At 40.9% G+C, this 21,562-nt stretch overlaps 2 protein-coding genes across 3 annotated transcripts in view; both read right to left on the bottom strand.

Moving 5' to 3' along the window:
• The window catches only part of LOC127007862 (long-chain-fatty-acid--CoA ligase 4-like), a 46,002-nt gene extending 33,644 nt beyond the window's left edge, over positions 1 to 12,358 (bottom strand). Inside the window, exon 1 of the mRNA XM_050879274.1 lies at positions 12,191 to 12,358. The gene's annotated coding sequence lies outside the window, so the exon portion shown is untranslated. The remainder of the gene's footprint in view (positions 1 to 12,190) is intronic.
• Positions 12,359 to 13,395: 1,037 nt separating this feature from the next.
• LOC127007859 (ADP-ribosylation factor-like protein 2) lies at positions 13,396 to 20,280 on the bottom strand. Of its 2 annotated transcripts, none has more exons than XM_050879264.1 (6): positions 20,140 to 20,280; positions 19,868 to 19,994; positions 18,744 to 18,866; positions 18,410 to 18,572; positions 17,647 to 17,727; positions 13,396 to 16,734 (listed from the first exon to the last, which is right to left on the bottom strand). In XM_050879264.1, exons 2-6 carry the CDS (start codon positions 19,930 to 19,932, stop codon positions 16,600 to 16,602), a joined length of 567 nt encoding a protein of 188 aa, XP_050735221.1. In that variant the 5' UTR covers positions 19,933 to 19,994; positions 20,140 to 20,280; the 3' UTR covers positions 13,396 to 16,599. The 2 variants fall into 2 exon arrangements, with proteins under 2 accessions (XP_050735221.1, XP_050735222.1); XM_050879265.1 differs by having other exon boundaries at positions 19,868 to 20,053; positions 20,140 to 20,256.
• Between the last annotated feature and the right edge of the window lie 1,282 nt (positions 20,281 to 21,562).

Below are 21,562 nucleotides of genomic sequence, written 5' to 3'. Positions count from 1 at the left end.
AGGTTCAAGGTACAGAGGAAGGGTCAAACTACCATCAGCGTCATGCAGCTACCCCTGGAAATGCCGCAAAGTCTTATGAGAGCCTTGATAAGTGTGTGTGTGTGACTTGAGTGCCGAAAAGTTTGGGAATGTGGCCCCCCTCTCTCTCTCTCTCTCGCCACCTTCCTCTTCTAGTGCCTTACCTAACTACTTAACTTCCACTTTTTTGTACAGAAGAGCCAGACTACCACCAGGGTCATAAAGCTACCCCTGGAGACGCTGCAAACCCTTATGAAAGCCTTGTTAACCCGGTAGCTGCGGGGATTATGTTTCTTAAAGGCCCCTCTAAGCGAGAAAAATGAGAAAAAATCATCACTCACGCAAACGATTTCATAATATATAGCAACGCATTTGTGATCAGTTTATGCATCATCTATTTTTGGGGGGGTTTATATCATGGCAAAAATTTGACCCGTCGCTGGTACACGGTAAAGCCACAAATTTGGCCCGTCGCTTCTACCGGGTTGAATAGGTGACATGGGTGCCGAATTTTTTGTATGGCCCTCTCTCTCTCTCTCTCTCTCACGCCACGTTCCTTTTCTCTCTCCAAAGTCACGAGCCCTTCCTGTTGAACTGTTGTTGTTCCTCGTGCTGCCACACTCACGCCGACGGGTTCCCTTATCGATAAATCAATGTGTAATAGAGAATGTCACGCACGTAGCTCAAGGGTCGCTCTCCTGCCCTTTTCGTCCCCTACTGTGAGCTACGCAGTAACGGAAGGTGAGACGCGCCAAGCAGAGGGAAAAAATGGATGAACCCGCAGCGACCCAAGCAAGAGGAGGAGGAAAGAGGGGAGGAAAAGGGGGGGGGGCAAACCGCTAGGCATGTTCCGGCGACACGTGGCCTAGCTCACACACACACACACACACACACACACACACACACACTGTACCCTCTAACCTTCCTTATATGAGCAGCACACTTAAATCAAGTCTCACACGCTTTTTTATATACACGCAAAGGAATCCAAACCCTATATTAAAAAGTAAATCCCAATAAACTTTGATCGAGTTCTAAATCAATACGTAAAGCTATAACGTGCGTCCCTAACCAAGGCCTTGCCCCTACCTAACTACGTAGTAACTAACCAATCCGCAACACAATAAACGTACTGTCATTGAAGGTCAAACTCGTGTGACCTTGCTCTGTGTTACAAAAACGGGTGTGTGGCACGCGACTGCTGGTATAGTGAGTCGTGTTAGTATTCCTGTGTGTGTGTGTGTGTGTGTGTGTGTGTGTATACAGAATACCTGGTTTTAAATGCCACTCAGTAATACTTCAGTCCATGCCTACCTGCCTGCCTACCTGACTGACGTATAATTACAATGGAATGAATGAAAGTTACAGGAAAAAAGGGAAAGGAAATGTCGTAAAAATAAAGGAAGAGGAAAAATTTATTGGAAAAGACAGTTCAAATAATCTTCCTAAATATAAGAGTGACGTTCCAAGTAAAAAATATTCAATGAGTATGATAACAAAGAGAATAAAAAATAAATTGAGAAAATGAAGGTTACAGGAAAGAAAAGGAAAGGAAAAGGAAAAATGAGTGGAAAAGACAGTTTCAAAAATCTTCCTAAATTTAAAAGTGACGTTCCATGTAAGAAATATCCACTAGACAGGAAAACAAAGAGAATAAAAATAAATGGAAATAATCGGGGTTACAGGAAACAAATGCAAAAGGAAAAGCACAAATAAAAGGAAAAGGAAAAAATGGTTAAAATAAGTTCCAAGAATCTTCCTAAAATCAAGAGTGACGTTCCAAGAAAAAAGTATGCACTCGATATAATAACAAAGAGAATGAAAATAAAACAATGACTAACCTTTGCTTCTCCTTTACGTTCAATCCCAAAGGAAAATAAAAAAATAACATAAAACGGAATAAACGAAGAAAATAATACAAAGCCAGTTACTCGTACGCAGTGACCTTTAAACCACACACACACACACACACACACACACACACACACACATACACACACACACATACACACACACTCATACGGATCCCAGATGAAATCCCACGCCCACACAGAATTAGTCAGTAGCATTTAAAGACGTTGCCCCATACCCACCTACTGACCTATCCTACCTATCTGCTATTACCCACCTACCGGCTGTATCACACTCTAGAAACCATACCAGTGAGAGGAATGAGAGAGTGGATATGCTGATTAACTCTTGCACTGGGAAGTTGGACAGCATAAAGAAACAGAGGAAAGAGTTGATATAGGAGGAACTACAGACAAAGAAAGGCTGTTTTAGTTATAGAAGTTTGCCAATTGAAGGGGTGAAAGAGTGGAGATGCTGATTAACTCTTGCATTGGGAAGTTGGACAGCATAAAGAAACAGAGGAAATAGTTTATATAGGAGGAAGTACAGACAAAGAAAGGCTGTTTTAGTTATAGAAGTTTGCCAAATGAAGGGGTGAAAGAGTGGAGATGCTGATTAACTCTTGCATTGGGAAGTTGGACAGCATAAAGAAACAGAGGAAATAGTTTATATAGGAGGAAGTACAGACAAAGAAAGGCTGTTTTAGTTATAGAAGTTTGCCAAATGAAGGGGTGAAAGAGTGGAGATGCTGATTAACTCTTGCATTGGGAAGTTGGACAGCATAAAGAAACAGAGGAAATAGTTTATATAGGAGGAAGTACAGACAAAGAAAGGCTGTTTTAGTTATAGAAGTTTGCCAATTGAAGGGGTGAAAGAATGGAGACGCTGATTAACTCCTGCATTGGGAAGTTGGACAGCATAAACAAACAGAGGAAATAGTTTATATAGGAGGAAGTACAGACAAAGAAAGGCTGTTTTAGTTATAGAAGTTTGCCAATTGAAGGGGTGAAAGAGTGGAGACGCTGGTTAACTCTTGCATTGGGAAGTTGGACAGCATAAAGAAACAGAGGAAAGAGTTGATATAGGAGGAACTACAGACAAAGAAAGGCTGTTTTAGTTATAGAAGTTTGCCAATTGAAGGGGTGAAAGAGTGGAGATGCTGATTAACTCTTGCATTGGGAAGTTGGACAGCATAAAGAAACAGAGGAAATAGTTTATATAGGAGGAAGTACAGACAAAGAAAGGCTGTTTTAGTTATATAAGTTTGCCAATTGAAGGGGTGAAATAATGGAGACGCTGGTTAACTCTTGTACAGTAACCTACCTTACAATCTATTTCCGCTCCAGCCTAACCTTACCCAACTAGGCTTTTACACGCAACCACTGACACCTACATACCTACCTACACCTATAATCCTACCTTTCATCTACCTCCACACTACTACTACCTATCTACCTATCTACCTACCTACCCTATCCTAAAATACCCAAGCAACTGAACTGACATTTTTTGTTCCGTGACTTGTTTTTTTTCCTAGACTCTTGCTTTATTTGTCTTTTCCTGTGGCTCTGTATCCGCCCACTCCCTTCCCTCCCACGCCCTTCCTTTCTCGCCCCTACCCTACCCAACTCTACCCTTCCCTACCCTACCCAACTTAAACGAACCCTTCCCTTCCCTACCCTACCCTACCCAACCAAACTCTACCCTACTCTACCCTACCCTACCTTCCCTCTCCTACCCTACCTTTCCCTTCCCTTCCCTCTCCTACCCTACCCCCTACCCTACCCTACCCAACCCTGAACTAGCACATACCAAACAGCACGTGTTCTCCCACATCACACTTACTTGACAAAGCTCTCTCTCTCTCTCTCTCTCTCTCTCTCGCTGCTTCATACGATTAATCCGCCTTTTTCTTGTTGCGTTGAGAAGGAAAGAAAGTGTGTGTGTGTGTGTGTGTGTGTGTGTGTGTGTGTGTGTGTGTTATGTAACCTTGCTGAGCTAACCGGAAATGAAAGTAAGATTAATCACAACAGGTATACCGTCACCTATGTGTGTGTGTTTGTTTGTTTAAAGGTCTGTGTAGCAAGTACCAAAATCTGGAATACCCCGCGACACACACACACACACACACACACACACACACACACACACACACACAGTCACGCCGGAAACACATCATCCTGACAAGAAATAGATTATCAAGTCACAGTTTAAGAGAAAAAAAGTAAAAAAAAAAAACAAATGATAAATGCTACAAAGCTCATAACCGACTCACTATTTTTTTTCATAATATACTTCGTTCATATTTCGAGGACTTTCTTTTAACATTTGGCTCTCAATTTTTTTTTTTCATATTTTACTTCACTATAATTTAACCCTAACTACTGCTGCAACTGCGTACACTTTTATGAGGAAGAAGAAATATAGTAGTAGTAGTAGTGGTAGTAGTAGTAGTAGTAGTAGTAATGGTAAATAATAATAATAATAATAATAATAATAATAATAATAATAATAATAATAATAATAATAATAATAATAGTAAGGCGTAGTATTCAACGTACCTAAAATGGTGTGTGTGTGTGTGTGTGTGTGTGTGTGTGTGTGTGTGTGTGTGTGTGTACAATAACTCGCTACCTCTTTCTTCTTCGTACCTTGCTGTCACCCCCCACCTCACACACACCTTCCTTCCGGTTCCTTCCTCCTCTTCCATCAACCTCTTCTTACTCTCCCTCTACGTTCGTTCCCACAGCATCCCTCTCGCAGCTCACCCCCCCTCCCCACACACACACGTTCTCTTCAACCCCTATCAAGGCCTTATCTCCTCTCTCCGTCTCCTTATCAAATTCACTAGATTCAAAGGTCTCTCTACCCCACACTACGTATCCTGTGAGAGAGAGAGACAGAGAGAGAGAGAGAGAGAGAGAGAGAGAGAGAGAGAGAGAGAGAGAGAGAGAGAGAGAAAACTACAATGTCATCTACTTACAAACACGAATATCTAAGCCCTGTAACAAGAGAGAGAGAGAGAGAGAGAGAGAGAGAGAGAGAGAGAGAGAGAGAGAGAGAGAGAGAGAGAGAGAGAGAGAGAGAGAGAGAGAGAGAGAGAATAGGCAAAACTACACTGTCATCTACTTACAAACACATATAACTAAGCCCTGTAACAAGAGAGAGAGAGAGAGAGAGAGAGAGAGAGAGAGAGAGAGAGAGAGAAAAAAAAACTACACTGTCATCTACTTACAAACACGAATATCTAAGCAATGTAACAAGAGAGAGAGAGAGAGAGAGAGAGAGAGAGAGAGAGAGAGAGAGAGAGAGAGAGAGAGAGAGAGAGAGAGAATAGCAACAACAATGAATAAAGGAAAAAAAATAAATTAGAAAAGAAGGGAGGACAAAAAGAAAAAGAAGAGAAGGATGAAAAAGATGATAATAAACTACTAAAGAGAAAAGGAGGAGTTGAGGAAAAACAGAGAGAGAGAGAGAGAGAGAGAGAGAGAGAGAGAGAGAGAGAGAGAGAGAGAGAGAGAGAGAGGCGGGGGAGGAGAGGGGGCGGGGTTTGGAGATCACCTCATATGACGTCACACACGTTATCCTCGCCAGTTACCAACACCACCGACAGAGGATATGAACGAAGGGAGGGAGAGTGGGAGGGGCAAAGAGGGAGAGGGACAGACGGGAAGGCTGAGGGAGAGAGAGAAAGAGAGAGAGAGGGAGAGTGCCCGAACGATACATGCCCGGTGAGAACATAACAGAAGGAAGAAGAATGGAAGAGAACAACGCATATTAGATAAAAGGGAGAATTAGAAGGGAGGGAAGGGGAGAGAGGAAGGCTGAAAGGAAGAGTGAGGAAGGGATTTACATAGAAAATCAGACCACACAGACCCCATGGTCCAGACTTGGTGGTCTGTCCTTAAACCTAAGTGATTTTACATTAATCAGAAGACTCTAAAACGTTGCATTTCTACTCAAGTTGATATTAAGTTGAAGGAGGGAGGGAGGGAGGGAGGGAGGGAGAGAGAGAGAGAGTGCGATACGTGGCAAAAGAGAATAGGACAGAAGGGAGAAGGATAAATGAAAAGAACGAACGCATAGGAGAAAAGGGAGAATAGGGATGAGGAGAGAGAGGGAGAAATGAAGAAATACTATACTGATGAAGAAAGGATATGGAAGGTATAGCCGAGGAGGAAAGTAAGTATAAGATAAGAAATTAGAAGCGGTACAAACGAAAATACTGTAAAAGAGAGGAAGGAGAAGACCAGCGGAGGAAGAGATGATGAAAGGAGGAAAACAATGAGAAAGGAGGAAAAGATGATGATGAAGTAAAAGGAGGAAAACAATGAGAGCCCTCCTGAATGAAGAAAGAAGGAAGGAAGGAAAGGATGAAACAAGTGGAAAAAGACAGAATTATCGTGCAACAGCCAACCAAGAAGTGGAGGTGAAAGAAAAAAAAAACAGGAAAAATCGATATCAACTTCCCACGAGTAAGAGGAAAGTGAGCGAGCAATATAAAGAAAAAAAAAAAAAAAAAGACTCCAGCACCCGATAAAACATGCCCTTATCAACTAACCAAACTACTACTACTACTACTACTACTACTACTACTACTACTACTATTTCTACTACTACTACTACTAGGAACATGAGAATAAGAATGGGGTAGTAGAGTACAAAGGGGAAAATGTTATCAATGAAGGTTAAAGAGGAGGTGATGGGGAAGAGGAAGAGGAGGAGGAGGAAGAGCAGGGTATAAGGCCTTCATCCGTTCTCATTTTCTCATAAACACACCCATGAATCACTTGCCAATACGAAGGGGGGGGAGGTGGAGACATGACAACCTGTATGCTCTCTCTCTCTCTCTCTCTCTCTCTCTCTCTCTCTTTATCTATATATCTATCTATCTATCTCTTTATTTGGATTCTCTTCTTTTTCTGTTCCCTTCGCTTCATTTCACCTCCCTTCCCTTTTTGTTTTTTTCTTTCCCTTCCTTTTCCTTTTTTTTCTTCCCATCCTTTCCTTCTCTTATCTTCTCTCTTTTCTTCCTTAACCTTTCCTTTCCTTCCTATCCTGTATGCTCTCTCTCTCTCTCTCTCTCTCTCTCTCTCTCTCTCTCTCTCAACACCTTATCCCACTTCCTACTCTCCCTATTCACAAGCCAACCCTCACTGAATAAACGATTGTAATACACCTAAATCATTGTAATCTCGCTGTATAATAACCCGGTAAATTAGGGGGAGTCAGGTATACTGCTAGATAGTTATTACAAGTGTGCAACAGAGGAAGGTAAAACGGAGAGTGAAATCAGATGTTTGATGAGGAAGATAAATCAGCAGAAGCCACCTGTTGACTATGCCTGCAAGTACTAAGTGTGAGGCCAGGAATAAGTGAGGATGGTATTGTAAGGTGAGGTTAGATTAGTCAGACATGGTGTGTAGAAATCAAGTGAGCGCCATGGACAGGTAAGTAAAGTGAGGTGTGTTGACCGTACTGAAGGATTTATTGGTTTATTTATTTATTTTTTACATCAAAGAATACAGCTCAAGGGCAACAAAAAGGGTACAAAAAAAAGTGAAGAAAAGACTGACAAAGAAATAGTAGAAGAGAGTGAAGAAAAGACTGACAAAGAAATAGTAGAAGAGAGTGAAGAAAAGACTGACAAAGAAATAGTAGAAGAGAGTGAAGAAAAGACTGACAAAGAAATAGTAGCAGAGAAAAAGCCAACTAAGGTGATGTAATTAAATAAAAATACAGATGCAACCTAAAGATTTGACAGTAAGTTGAAATACAGTACTGTGAGAAAATTTAATGCAACACAGACTCAGCAGTTAAATAATATCCACCTAATGATTAGCTGAAGAGGAGAAAGTTTACCTGGCTAATACCTGTGTGAACCAGCCCAGCACACCTTAGCTAAGATCTCACTTTCTTTACTAGTAACCTTTGACAAGCAGGCAGCGAGACATGACATGGTACAATAATGATGCTTAAGAAGTCTGCTATTAATGGATGGTTAAAAATAGGTAAGCTTTAATTTTACTGATCATTAAAAACACAATACTCTTTTTTTTTTTGCCCTTGAGTTGTTTCCTTTACTGTACTAAAAAATAAATGAAAATCTACATAAAGTGATTGAATATTTGTATAGACATGACAGGCCTACCTCTGCAACCATAAGTTTCATTCCATTAACCTATATAACTTAATTTCCCTCTCAGCCACAAATTATGCAAACTGTCAGGGTGAACGACTGATGAAGGAAGTGCTGTATCGGTGTTAATGAGGCTACAACTCCTGTCCCTTGAGTGTGGACCTCGTCTTTGCTTACCGTGAGAAAACAATTAAAATGATAACTACGAGTGGTTGATAAAAATCAGTACATTAACACCCCCACAAGGGCCTGAGACTCCTCCTGACCCTGATTTCAGTGGAGAAGGGAAAGTTATAATGAGAAAGGGGAGGTGGTAGACAAGAGAAGGAGGAAAGCAAAAAATAATAGTTAATACAATAAAAATAGGGTGATAGAATATATGTACAATGATAATATAATGTTTCTTTTTTTCATATCACGTAATATTGAGGTTTTCAGTAGACATTATAGTTGGTATTATAAGACACTTTCAGTTCTCACATCAGCTATTTCTAAAGGTCAAAGAGGGGGTCAGTCAGGTCCTAATGAGTGGTTCTTTAGGATCATGATACAGAAGAAGGGTCGAACTACCACCAGGGCCATAAAACTACTACCGTACTGGAAATGGCCAAAACTTCTACGTAAGCCTTGTCAAATGTGTGTTCTTGGACGACGAAATGTTAAGTAATACGGCCCTACAAGTCTTCAGCCTCATCTCTTACGTAAACAGTCTCCATAATTAAGAAAACATAGACAAGCAAAATAACAATGCCTATTAGGTAAATTTCAAAGCATGTAAAAAGTATGTGAAAAGACAAGCAACAAAAAAAGAAAATCTAGCATAAAAAAGTCTTCTGAGCAACCTAACATCTACCAATCCCATGGCCCACGACCCTGCCCTCCCGCAGGTGTCCATTGCCCCTGTGGCTTTCCCGCGTCACAACCCTGAGGCCTGAGCACCTGATAGCAAGGTCAAGGAGGCAGGACGATAGCACGGAGCTGTTACATACTGGACGCGGCACTACTGAGGCCCTTCATGAACCCCCACAGCTCTCTCTCTCTCTCTCTCTCTCTCTCTCTCTCTCTCTCTCACCCACACAATATTACCTATGTCAATTGTAATCCTTCTCGGCCATATTATAAGCGATCAAAGTATATAGTAGACCAATAAAATAATAAAAAAAAAAATAAATAAACTTTTTTTTTCATTTTTAGGTTTTATCAGTTAAATAAGTTTGGACTATTACTATCTATGTACTGTATGGGCATCACTTATTTTTAACTACTCTAATCAGTAATCATTCTCTAGGTGACATAATAGACCCACTAGACCCTATATTGACCTTATGATCCATCTGGTGACTCATGTTAAGTACTTTCACACTCAAGATCTCTTCACTGAACTTTGCCTCTGAAAACTTTAAATGTTCGAGTGTTTTCAACCAGGGGAATAAGATAGAAACCACAAGAAGAGTGCCATCGTACTTACTTTACTATAGTTAATAATTCAGTTTTATTAATTCTGTTTTACCCAGAAGGGAGTTATAGAGAATCGCTTGTGGAAAGATTCATGATTTTCGAATAATAAAGTACGTAGTAAGAAATTGCCGACATACAAAGAATTTTTTTTGTCCTCTAGATATATTTTGAGCTCCTTAGTTACTGCAATAAAATAAATCACCTATGCCGAAGCTACATCCCGCTACCCTTCAATTCTTATTAATTAACTTGAATATCTTACACCAAACCTAACCTAACCTAGATCTCCAACTTCAAACTCACAATCCCTCTCACTACCCTTGGTATCTTATTTATTAATTTGAAAATCATAATCCTAACCTAACCTAACATCCATTTTCTTCTGTCAGCTGGGTGGATAGCGCTCGGACTTGGCGAGATTATCATTATCTCTCACAACAGGGACAACAGGATATAGAGTGATGACAGATGATCAGGTAAGAGTCCCTTCCTTCACCTTTGTACTGAGTGGCCATGGTTTACACACCTGAGTCTTTCTGATCAAAGTATAAAAGATAATTCTCAAGCTTTCCTTAGGCTTAGAGCTGGGCAAACAAGATTACGAGGAGGCAAACAAATGTGTTATCCCAGGATATAGTGGAATAGGTCAGTTTTAAAAGAATGAGATTACCTTTATGAAAATTTGGGGTCATTAGGATTCAATTTATGATCACAAAGCTATGATACAAATCACTAATGGAAAACCAAGATTACAAAGAGAAAAACCAATGTGTTATCCCAGGATGTAGTGGAATAGGTCAGTTTTAAAAGACTGAGATTATCTTTATGAAAATTTGGGGTTATCAGGATTTAATTTATGATCACGAAGCTAAAATACGAATAGCTAATGGAGGGTTGGAAGGCTGGTGTTGGTGATGGTAATGGTGAGGGGATGGTGAGAATATGATGACAGGTGGGAGGAAGAGTATGAAGCAAGTGATAGTGGTGGTAATAGTGAGGGGACGATGATTATATGATGAATCTGGATATATGATGCGCAGGGCACCCATACAGGTGGGAGAAAGAGGAAGAAGCAAATAAATGGTAATGATAAGGATAGTGATGATGGTGGAGTATCTAGATCGCCACTTCTTAACCCGGCAGAAGTGACGGGACAAATTTGTGGCTTTACCGTGTACCAGTGACGGGCCAAATTTTTGCCATGATATAAACCCACAAAAATAGATGATGCATAAACTGATCACAAATGCGTTATGTATTATGAAGTGGTTTGCGTAAGTGATGATTTTTTCTAATTTTTCTCGCTTAGAGGGGCCTTTAAGAAACATGATCCCCGCAGCTACCGGGTTAAATTCAGATACAGAGGCCTATGTGTGTCTTCCCGATCGTCAACTGTCAGGCAAGTTAAGATAAGAATATATATACCCAAAAACAGGGCAATTTCCCTCATAATTTCATCCCTGGACTTAAACAATGATACTCTCTTCCTCTCATAACACAAAATTTGGATGGGGTTAAATTCACTTTGCCTCCTCAGTGAAAGTTAAAGTTAAGGTGTAAATTAAAGTTTTTACCTCAATATTTCATCCCTGAAAATTAAACGTGGATAATTTTTTTTGAGGGGGGTCCTTGCATCATAGGCCTATTCACCACTATCACAAGACTCATCCTCACTCACAGGTCATTACACCTATACACCCATACCACATCACATCCCTTGCCTTATATACCTTAAAACACATGAAAATTACCCTACAACACCCTAAAAAAATCTAAAAACAAAAAATAACTTCCTTAATTCCATAATAGGCCTATTGACCCCTCCTTTTCGTCACTACCAATCCACTGATATTACTCGTCACAACCCTTCCCTTGCTCCACACTTCCTAAAACACCCTTAAAAAACTACTAACACACATAAAACACAACCTTCTTCATTTCAAAATAGGCCTAAATCACGCCATTATCCAACACACATTATTCAACCCAACCCCAACCCTTACCTAACCCCAAACAACCTCAAAAACAGACCAAACACCTCGAAAAACAATAAAACACCTTAAAAACACACAAAACACACTTTCCTTCATTTCATAATAGGCCTAAATGAACACATTATCCACCCCATATCAATTAACCCTACCCCTACCATTTCCTTACCCCAAAACAACCTCAAAACACACCAAACACCTTAAAAACACCTTAAAACACAACTCCCTCCATTTCATAATAGGCCTAAATCAACACCATTATCCACCGCATATCAATTAACCCAACCCCAACGATTTCCTTACCCCCAAACAACCTCAATAACACACCAAACACCAAAAAAACACAACAAAACACATTAAAACACACAAAACACTTTCCTTCATTTCATAATAGGCCTAAGTTAACACATTATCCACCGCATATCAATTAACCCTACCCCAACCATTTCCTTACCCCAAAACAACCTCAGAAACACACCAAACACCTCAAAAAACACACAAAAAAACGTTAAAACACACAAAACAATTCAAATTACAATAGGCCTAAATCATACCCGTTATCCACCCCGCATTATTTAACCCAACCCCGACCATTCCCTTAACCCAAAACAACCTCAAAAACACACCAAACACCTCAAAAAACACTATAAAACACATAAGAAAAAAACAAACAAAAAAAAACCAAGAAACGTCAAAACACACAAACAAGCATGTCACACACAACCTTACTTACCAGCCTCTCCCGCGTGTGTTAGGCCTTATTTTCTCCTCTGGGCCTTATTAATGGGTGCTAAGGGTGATAAAGGGTGACTCTGGAGGTGTTTTAGCCCCCCCAAAGGCCTGGAAAAGGGTAAAATGAGGAGGCCGTTTTCCTCTGGTCCTGCCGCCACTGTCTCGACCTGGCTGACTCTGGCTACGGCTTAATGTCTAATGTGGTTTTTTTTCTCGTTTTTTTCTTGTTTTGTGAGGTTTTAAGTGTGTGGAATGGGTTTATTAGAGTTTTTTTGGGGTTATCTTTCCATGATTGTAAGGCAAGGTGTGGTTTTGTGTTAATTGGTTCTATATCAATCTTTTTTTTTTCTCGCTTTTTAGGCTAAATTACTGTTCAAACTCCTTTTTTACTCCTTTATTTCCTATTTCATGATGTTTTAATTGTATGAAATGGATTTATCAACGTAATTTTGGCTTTATCTTTGCTTGTCTGTGTTTTAATATGTTAGCGATATTATAATTATGTACTCAATCTTCTCTACCTCCTTTTCCTTTTACTTTATCTCTACCTGTGTGGGTTTTTTGCAGATGTCAATTGGAATCATTAACTTATTATTCCTGTTATATCAGCCTTCCTCGGAGTGGAGTCGCGTTATATCACCGAGTATTGATCTGGAAATCTTACGTAAGCAGCTTCATTTTGCTTTCATAACGCTGCCATGCATATAAAACAAGTTGATTTGCTTTCATAACGTCACAGTGCATGTATCCAGCCGCGATGAGCCTCTCAGAATAGCAATTTAACAAGCCCAAACTGATCCGTCACTATGAACCCACAGCGGCGTGTGCGGCGTGTCCAGCCCTTGCGTGAGGGTGGCAGGGGCGGGGTGTTGTCAGCAGGCCTGGCCATACCCAGTTGGGGGTTAATGAAGAACCCCAAAACAGACCCACACGAAGTATTGTTTGGCTTAGGAGCGGTTTGGGTATGATTTGTTGGTGATCTATAATTACTGAACACTCCCCAAGAATGCTGAGCCGCGTCATTATTTCTCCCAGAATATATATATATATATATATATATATATATATATATATATATATATATATATATATATATATATATATATATATATATATAAGGTGAAATAAAATAGTCTTTAAGGACTCCATATGTTAGTCAAAGTAACATGTAAGCTACAGAGCATGTTGGTGTTGGGAAACACTGAGTTCAAGGAATGTTTTTGTATTCTAATATTCTAATACATCACAATAATTACTTTTAATTGACTTTTTAAGTGTACATGTGCATTATTCTCTCTCTTTTTTTCCCTGTCATTATCTTCTACTTCTGTTGTTTTACAACTAGCCCTCCTGTTTACTAAGGCTTTCATTACCAAACTTATATTTGATAAGCACTCAACACATAAGTAACATTCAGACAAACACTTTACAGTGGACTACACACACGTATACAAGCAAATGAGGAGCATCAACATATAAATGCTGCTGCTGCTAACACATCGTCTGCATTGCTGCATGGAATACATCGGTTCTTCAACTATTTCTATCATAGACAGAATGGTATTATATATTTCAAACCATGTCACTGCTCTTTGGAATCTAATGGGTTTCTCAACTAGACAGGCAGCCGATCAGCCCAGCAACTACACGTCAGTGCCAACACAGAACACTCAAGCCTCAATGCAGGAAAGATCAATCACTTCCACTCGGACGTCTGTCTCTAGGGAACATGCCGCCTGCCTCCTGACCTTGGAGGTGGAGATGGCCTCACAACTATCAGTCTCAAGCACCAGGAAAGTCAAAGGCAGCAACAGCACTCACTCCTACTACTAATACTTTACAACTTACTGCTGCTCAGATTAGATAGAACTTTTGGTAGTAGTTACATGAGATTATTGCCGGTGATAAAGGAGTTATCGCTCCTTAGGAAACCTTGCTGATAAGGCCTCTGAATGGATGGAAAGGAATGATAGGGACCAAATAGTGGGTACCCGGTGAGGCCCTGCGACCCTAAGTTACCCGATGAACCCACCAGCCAGTCTGGAGTGGCTGGCCAAAGAATATCTGTTATCTCCCAGACTCCACAGATTTCAGTCCTTCGCAACGTAACTCTGATATTATGACCTGCCTCTCACATCATACAGAGGGCAGTGCCAGCAATGACCAAATCTCATCCTAGTATTTCCCATGGCAAATATAATTTCACAGATTGCTTCACTTGAATCAGACAAAGATTTTTCGGTTCCTTTGCCATACACTTCCATCTAATCAACACAACCACCAGGTGCATGCCTAAAGACACCAAAAGATTGCGCATGTAAAGAAAAGCTACACAGTCAATGCCTGTATTAATAGAACAATGTTGAAAAAGTCCAGGGTGGCTAGTGATTTTGCAATTATTTGCTGCAGTAGCATGAATAGTGAATAGATGACTCAGAACTTGGAGGGATTATCTTATGAACCCTTATTACATTGATTGGATATGACCATTTAACTTTATCATATAATTTCAAACTATCAGATACAAAGAAAATACATAAACTACCTATATTTGATATTTAATGTTTTTTCCCCCAAAGAAAAGCACTGAGAAGAGCCTCAGAGCCAGCAACATCTTTGCTGCCCTGACCGTGTCCTTTTCAAACAATACTACACAGCTGCAATATTACTCTATTTGATGTTTGATTTTAATTTGATGTCCGGTAGTACCTCAGAAGCAGGCTGTCTAGAATGACAAAAAAATTGCACTAGGCCAAGGCTGCATGACACCACCTCCCCTACCTGTGAAGTGAACCTTTGTTTTATAAGATGCAGGAGTAATGCAACACTTTTTTAAGATGTACACAACCAACCCACAAATTTAGTATTGCAAAATATGGCTACTACTTGCACAAAATGAACAGCATGCCACCAGGTTAGCAAGGGCTCCAGCCACCTCTCTAACCATCTGACCAATGAAGTAATCCCCGGACAAGTGGGGTCTTGGTGGCTTGCTGCACTGGGCGAGTCACTACAAGAGTTCTCAGAGTTCTCAAAAATGAGGAGTGTACTGGAGGTAAGAATGGTAGTGGACACTACACTTAGTGATGAGTATTTATAGGCATCTGCTCACATTGTTATTACAGCTCACTGATGAGAGATCAGTAGGTATGTACTTTAATTTGAGGCCAAGCTTTTGTGCATCACCTTGGAATGGTTGTGCTGCAAAGCTTTATTGCAATCTGACATGGGTGAAAACATGTAACTTCCATTATACTTGTGAATGAAGTATCTATGATTCCCACCCTTAAATATTCTTAAAAAAAAAATTAAGTTGTGATACAATTATGGAGGAAACAACAAGGTCTCTGACCTACTTGTTGCAACCTGTTTTTTTAACATCATCACACTGTTAAATGTGTCACAGGCTTAACATATATTTGTTCTGCATATTATATTGTGCAGACCAACTCGATACAAAAATGGATTTTGAAATGTTGTACAGAGTCAGAGGAAATCTTGTGGCCATTACAATGATAAGATTTGGCGTGACAGCACACAAACATTCCAACAAGACACACGAACAGTGAGAGAATGGTAGTACGGTGCACTTCATTGGACAGCCTTTCCTGCCACAACCATAACTGTCTATTGTTCCTCAAGGCAACCATTCCTTGCCATGCAGCAAAAAGGCCAATGATGATGATGGTGTGGCATGAGTCACTGAGATCCCCGGTGACTCTCTGGGATTCTTGTGAACACAGGACTGAGGTCCTTGTACCATCACTATTCAACACTTGTTTTTGGTAATGATGTATGGTTGTGAGACATAGACACTAAATAGTGACTTGAAGAGCAAACTGGCACCTGTGGTAATAAGTGTCTGCAGGATCATGAGGTATTCCTGGAATTACTTTGTCATATCAGTAATTACTCCATGGGACTGAATTGAGGCCTATTACCTGCATAGTCCATCAACGCCAACTTCACCTATGTGGGCATGTGGCACAACACCCAGAAGTTGACCTTGCTCACGGGGGTGTATCTCAAAGAGACAACCCTGAGTGGAAGAGGCCACAAAGCTTGTGGCAAGAGCAAGTTGATGGATCCTGCTGGGGGGTGCTTGGTGTGGGAAAGCATGGAGACTAGTTTGGAGGAACTCCGGGAATGACATTGTAAGGTGGAGGAGGCAACACACCCTTCGGCATATGCTCCCACTAACTGACTGATGATGAGTAAAGATGGCAATGATGATGAATGATTATAATGATGACGACAAATATGGTGGTAACCAGTTTAAATCATACATTAAAGCCATTACATAACTCCCTAAAGCATATTTTTAGTTATTCAAAAGCTGGTATTTGTAACCAGCCTTTTCAGCCAACTAGCACCCATGAAGAGAATCTAGTACATATAAGGAGAACACAGTTATTCAAGGGTGAATATTCTGGCAGCGATGTCCCGCACGAGCCAGTCAATCCCGGCCACTAGGTTCTCCCCGGTGACGGCGCTGCAGGGCAGGATGTACCAGTGGTGGGTCTTGAGGCTGTTCAGGTCCAGAATCTGCAAAGTGAGGAATCATATTACTCTTCTAAACCAGATATACAGAGTAGTAAATCAACCTTAAGCTTGGATTGTCCACCCTGCCTGAGTTACCTGACCCAGGAGGTGGAAAATGTGGAACTCTCACCATACTCAGTCCTTTCAATAGTTCCTAATTGCAGTTTCAGATTCAAAGACAAGCACAGCCAGTCATTGAAGGTCTGGGATGCATTTAGGATCAGTTTTTCCTAAATAAATTATGAAACACAAATCACACTTGTCAGAGCAGAATGAAATGGGTCATGGCAGACAACTATGAAGAGTATGCTCATGTGTGATATAACTTACATTTTCCAGGCATATTTAAACATGTATAACAGAATAATTCATGTGAGTATCAGTGTTTTGCCATGTACACATAATCAAGCAGTATATGTATAATTAGCATACATATAAATAGGTTGCCTGCACAAGATCTTTCAGTTTGCTGGGAGGAGGGGAGAGGAAGGGTGTGACTCAGTGGCCAGTGAGTTTAACATGGTGATCCCCGAGCCACAGATTTAGAAATACTACAAATACCAGCTGGTAATTTTAATTCATTGCCAAGTGGCCCAAAACTACTCACATGCTTTTAAGTTGACCTCCAATGAACACTAACTTCAGGGACATTGGACAAGAGGACCACTTGGGGGCTACATGGAATTATTGGTATATAAAACAAAACCACTATAAATAAACATATATCTGCACCACTAACAGGCTGGGGCTGACCACTGCATCCCATTGAGAGAAGCCGACCAGCACCAAGGGTTGCACAAAAAAAATAACCTACAAGATAACAGTCAATTCTATTTTCTTTCTAAATTCTTTTCACATTAACTAGTCATGCAGGAAGTTTATCTCAGTGACAGAGGAGGGTGAAGAATGACTCACATCTCTAATTTGCTCTGCAGACAATGCTTCTGGAAGATCCTGCTTGTTGGCAAACACCAGAAGAGTTGCTCCAGCCAGCCTCTGAAAATAACAAAAACATGAGCAGTTGTACAAATAGAAATCAAACATATCCATGCATCCAAATACAAATAGACCCATAGTATCTGTATGCCTCCAATCCCTTTGTTAATTGTAAAGGAAAGGCAATAGGACATGAGCACAGGCTAAAAAAGCTAAGAAATGCATCTTATCAAACAGGACCAGTGATATTAATACGAGGATGACAAAAAAAATTCCAGACAGAAAAAAAATCAAGTTCCAATGAGGCGAAGACAAAGGAATCCTACATTTCCCTCCTTTAAGCTACAACAGGACAAACACAATGGGTAAACACACACATAATGAGTGCATGTGTGTGTGTTCTGTCTCTGCCTCACAGGCTGGAAACCCAAGGCTCCTGGTGCTCTGTAGCAGCCATGGTCAGCCTGCTGACCTCCCTCCATTCACAACTCCCAGAGCCGGTCACTCTATTAATGTATTTGTGTAATGTTGACAATTAATTGAGAAATGGTAAGTACAGTGTGCTTGTGAGGACTAAAAAAGATGGCACTAATGACTGTGTGTCGTCAACCCACCTGGCAACACCCACACCAACATTTCAACAAAATTTTCAACCTAATGGCTGCAAAGACTAAATAAGCTAATAATTATCACTGTTATTAATTCTTCTTCTTATTATTATTAACTATTCAAGTCCACAAACCTCTTCTTCCAATAGTTTTCTGAGTTCCCCTTGACAGTCCCTCATGCGGTCCACGTCAGCACTGTCCACCACCCAGATGAGGCCGTCGGTGCACTCAAAGTAGTTCCGCCAGTAGGAGCGAAGGGAGCACTGACCCCCCACGTCCCAGATGTTGAGCTTATACCTGCAAGGGTGCAAGGACTTTAGAGAACTTGTTTTTACCCAACCATAACCCCTTTCTTTCCAGGCATTGGTGATCAGTAGAAAGAAGGAGGAGAAGAGGACCAATCAGCAAAACAAAATAATTATCAATGCTGCAAATAGAGATACACACAAGCACACATCTCCCCCTTACTCGTATTTATCAACGGCGTGCTCCACGGTCTTGATGTTGAAGCCGTATGTGGGAGAGATGGTGCTGATGTCCTCGCCACAGAAGCGCTTCACCACTGTTGTCTTGCCAGCGTTGTCCAGGCCGCTGGGTGTCTCGTTAAGGAAAGGTAACAAATCGTCTTCTAATAATGCTACTGCAAATGCTTGATTAGGAAAAGTGGCTCAGCTCATTAACTTCAGAAATATATTCAGCAGAACATTAATATTTTATGCAACATCTATAGGTGCATGTGAATATTTAATGCACTATATATATGTTACACCCAAAGATTGTATACATTGTAGGACTGTTGCAGATTTATTACTTGGTCATTTTTGTTCATGAAGTAAAGTGTGACTGAAATGGCAATGATGTTTCAGTTATAAGGACTTTGATCTTTTTTTATCTCCTAAACTCAGTATAATTTAGAATGATAGTGATACTGTGATAGTGTATGTATATTGCTTCACCATTTTGTTTATAAAAGAATAGTTGATATGGTAATGAGATTTCAGTTATAAAGAATAGGATTTTTTTCTTCTAAACTCAGGATAAATGAAAATGATAGTGATAATGAGTCTCTTTCATCATCCCAAGGGAGAGGCAACGTTTATGCTATATAGTGATACGGAGATTCACTACGCTCCTCCCATATTGCCCCCATGAGAATAATAACCTTTCCTAGGTCTCACATACTGTTATACTTGTCTAGTTTTACCGGCGCATCATACATGTGTGTGGGGGGGGGGGGGGGGTCCAGGGGGTGTCAAGGGGGGCGAAGTCCCCCGTCAGAGGTTAGGTTATGTAAAGTTCAGTTGGAGTAGTTTAAATATGCTCCCCCACCCAAAAACGATGACTTCCCACGGGTCCCCCAAGGTCATTAGGGGAAGGAGATTATGCCTTTTTCTTTACTTTTAAGTACTTGCACCTTCATATTATGGTTGAGGGACATGTATTTCGTCCCTTAACTATAATATGGAGGCGTAATATCGTATTTTGGAGGCGTGGAGTCAATCTCCACAATTACCAGCTATATATCTGCAGCAGCTGGAGCGGGAAGCAAAGGGTGACTCGTGAAGGCCCTGCCCATCACCTTAAAAGGATACAGCATGAGCAGGCGGACTTCATGCTCCTTCTGCTTCAGCTTCTTGAGGATGCTGTGGAGACCCATCTCGCTAAACTACTCTGCTGGTCACCTTTCTCTCCTCTCGTAAATCTTCCTCCTCAGTAAGTCTGAAAAGGTGAAATAAGAGGGATGGACAGCAGGCGGCGGGCGGCCCTGAACACCTCTCCTGACATAAAAAAAGGATATAAGAATGCAAGGTGATAGGTATATATTTTTAGCTGCGGGATTCGATCTGTGGCTATGTTATATTACCTGAGGGAGTGAAGAGGAAGGGGCGTGTTGGACGTTAAGCACAGCGGGCGAGTGTAAACAAACAGCGGTGCGGATGTAAACAAATGCACGTCAGTCGCTCGGCCCTCGAGCCTTTTTAACGGGGTCACATTTACGCCTTGAGAAAAGTTGATTGATTGATTGATTGAAGTTTATTGTTGCAAAGAGAATTACAACAGGGGAGATGAGAGGTCATGCCATCCTATCCCCAAGTCAAGACAGTAAAGTTAAAAGGGATAACTAAACCATTGAAACTAGGATAACATTAATATTTAGAGTTAAAGTAAGTTACAGAATATTCCACCGCACAAAATCAACACACATATCTCCATCGATACCCCGTAATCCTCCAATACACACCATCCCATCACCGCACAGAAACAACACACATATCTCACCGTGATCCTCAAATACACACCATCCCATCACCACAATACTCACGGCCAACTCCCTCATTAAGTTATACAGTACCATTGATAAGCAAAGTGGGTGAATAAACAGAAGAGAAGACCGAGAGGAGGAGGACCTAAGAAGCGATACAAAGCGTTACAAGTAAAAAAAAAGAACATCTCGGGCTTAAACATCCACAATTCATAAGGCTTTCCTAGGGATTGTGGGCATAGCCTGGGGTAGTTTTATGACCCTGATGGTAGTTTGACTCTTCTTCTGTAGTGTGGACGTAAAAAAACACTATTAGAACCTGGTTGATCTCTACTGTGGCCTTTGAAAATAGTTGATCGGAGAGGCGAAAGGGTCTAAGCATATCAACCCGGTCATATACTCAACCATTTCGGGACCTGCACTTCCACATTTGATAAGGCTTTCGTAGAGGTTGTGGGCATTTTCATTGGTAGTTTTATGTGCCTAGTGATAGTTTGACGAGGCATCTGCACTATGAGCGTGAAAAAACAATCATGAGAACCCGACTAATATCCTCTAAGGCCTTGGGAAATAGTGGTTGTGAGCGCCGAGAGTGTCTAGGGGCCGCTTTCACAGTCATTTGTTTGTTTTGATCGTTACCCAACGTTGCCAGATTATCGTACTCAGCCGATTATATTTAAACTCATTTATAGTTATCGTTAAAAGAGTTAGATCCTGATGTTTCTTGGCAATAGTTAGGCGTCAGAAACCGGTAAATACTATGCTCTGAGTACGACAATCTGGCACCGGTGTCGTTACCAATGGTGGCGATCGACGCAATAGTTTTCCACGTGAAACTAGCCTAGGAGGTAGTGGCGGCTGCAGAGGAAGCGAGAGGTATTGAGAGTGTGTGCCAAGGTGCGGGGCTAGGCTAACCCCGCAGCCGCCACTACCCCATGGGCCAGTTTTACGCGGAAATACTATAGCGCGATCGCCGCCATTGGAAACGCTCAAAACAAACGAAGTGACTGCGGCCCCTAGACAC

Source organism: Eriocheir sinensis, chromosome 36 (assembly GCF_024679095.1).
Source record: "Eriocheir sinensis breed Jianghai 21 chromosome 36, ASM2467909v1, whole genome shotgun sequence".
In the NCBI taxonomy this organism is placed as follows: domain Eukaryota; kingdom Metazoa; phylum Arthropoda; class Malacostraca; order Decapoda; family Varunidae; genus Eriocheir; species Eriocheir sinensis.
Note: the sequence above shows the minus strand (reverse complement) of the source record. Positions and strands in the feature narration are given on the sequence as shown.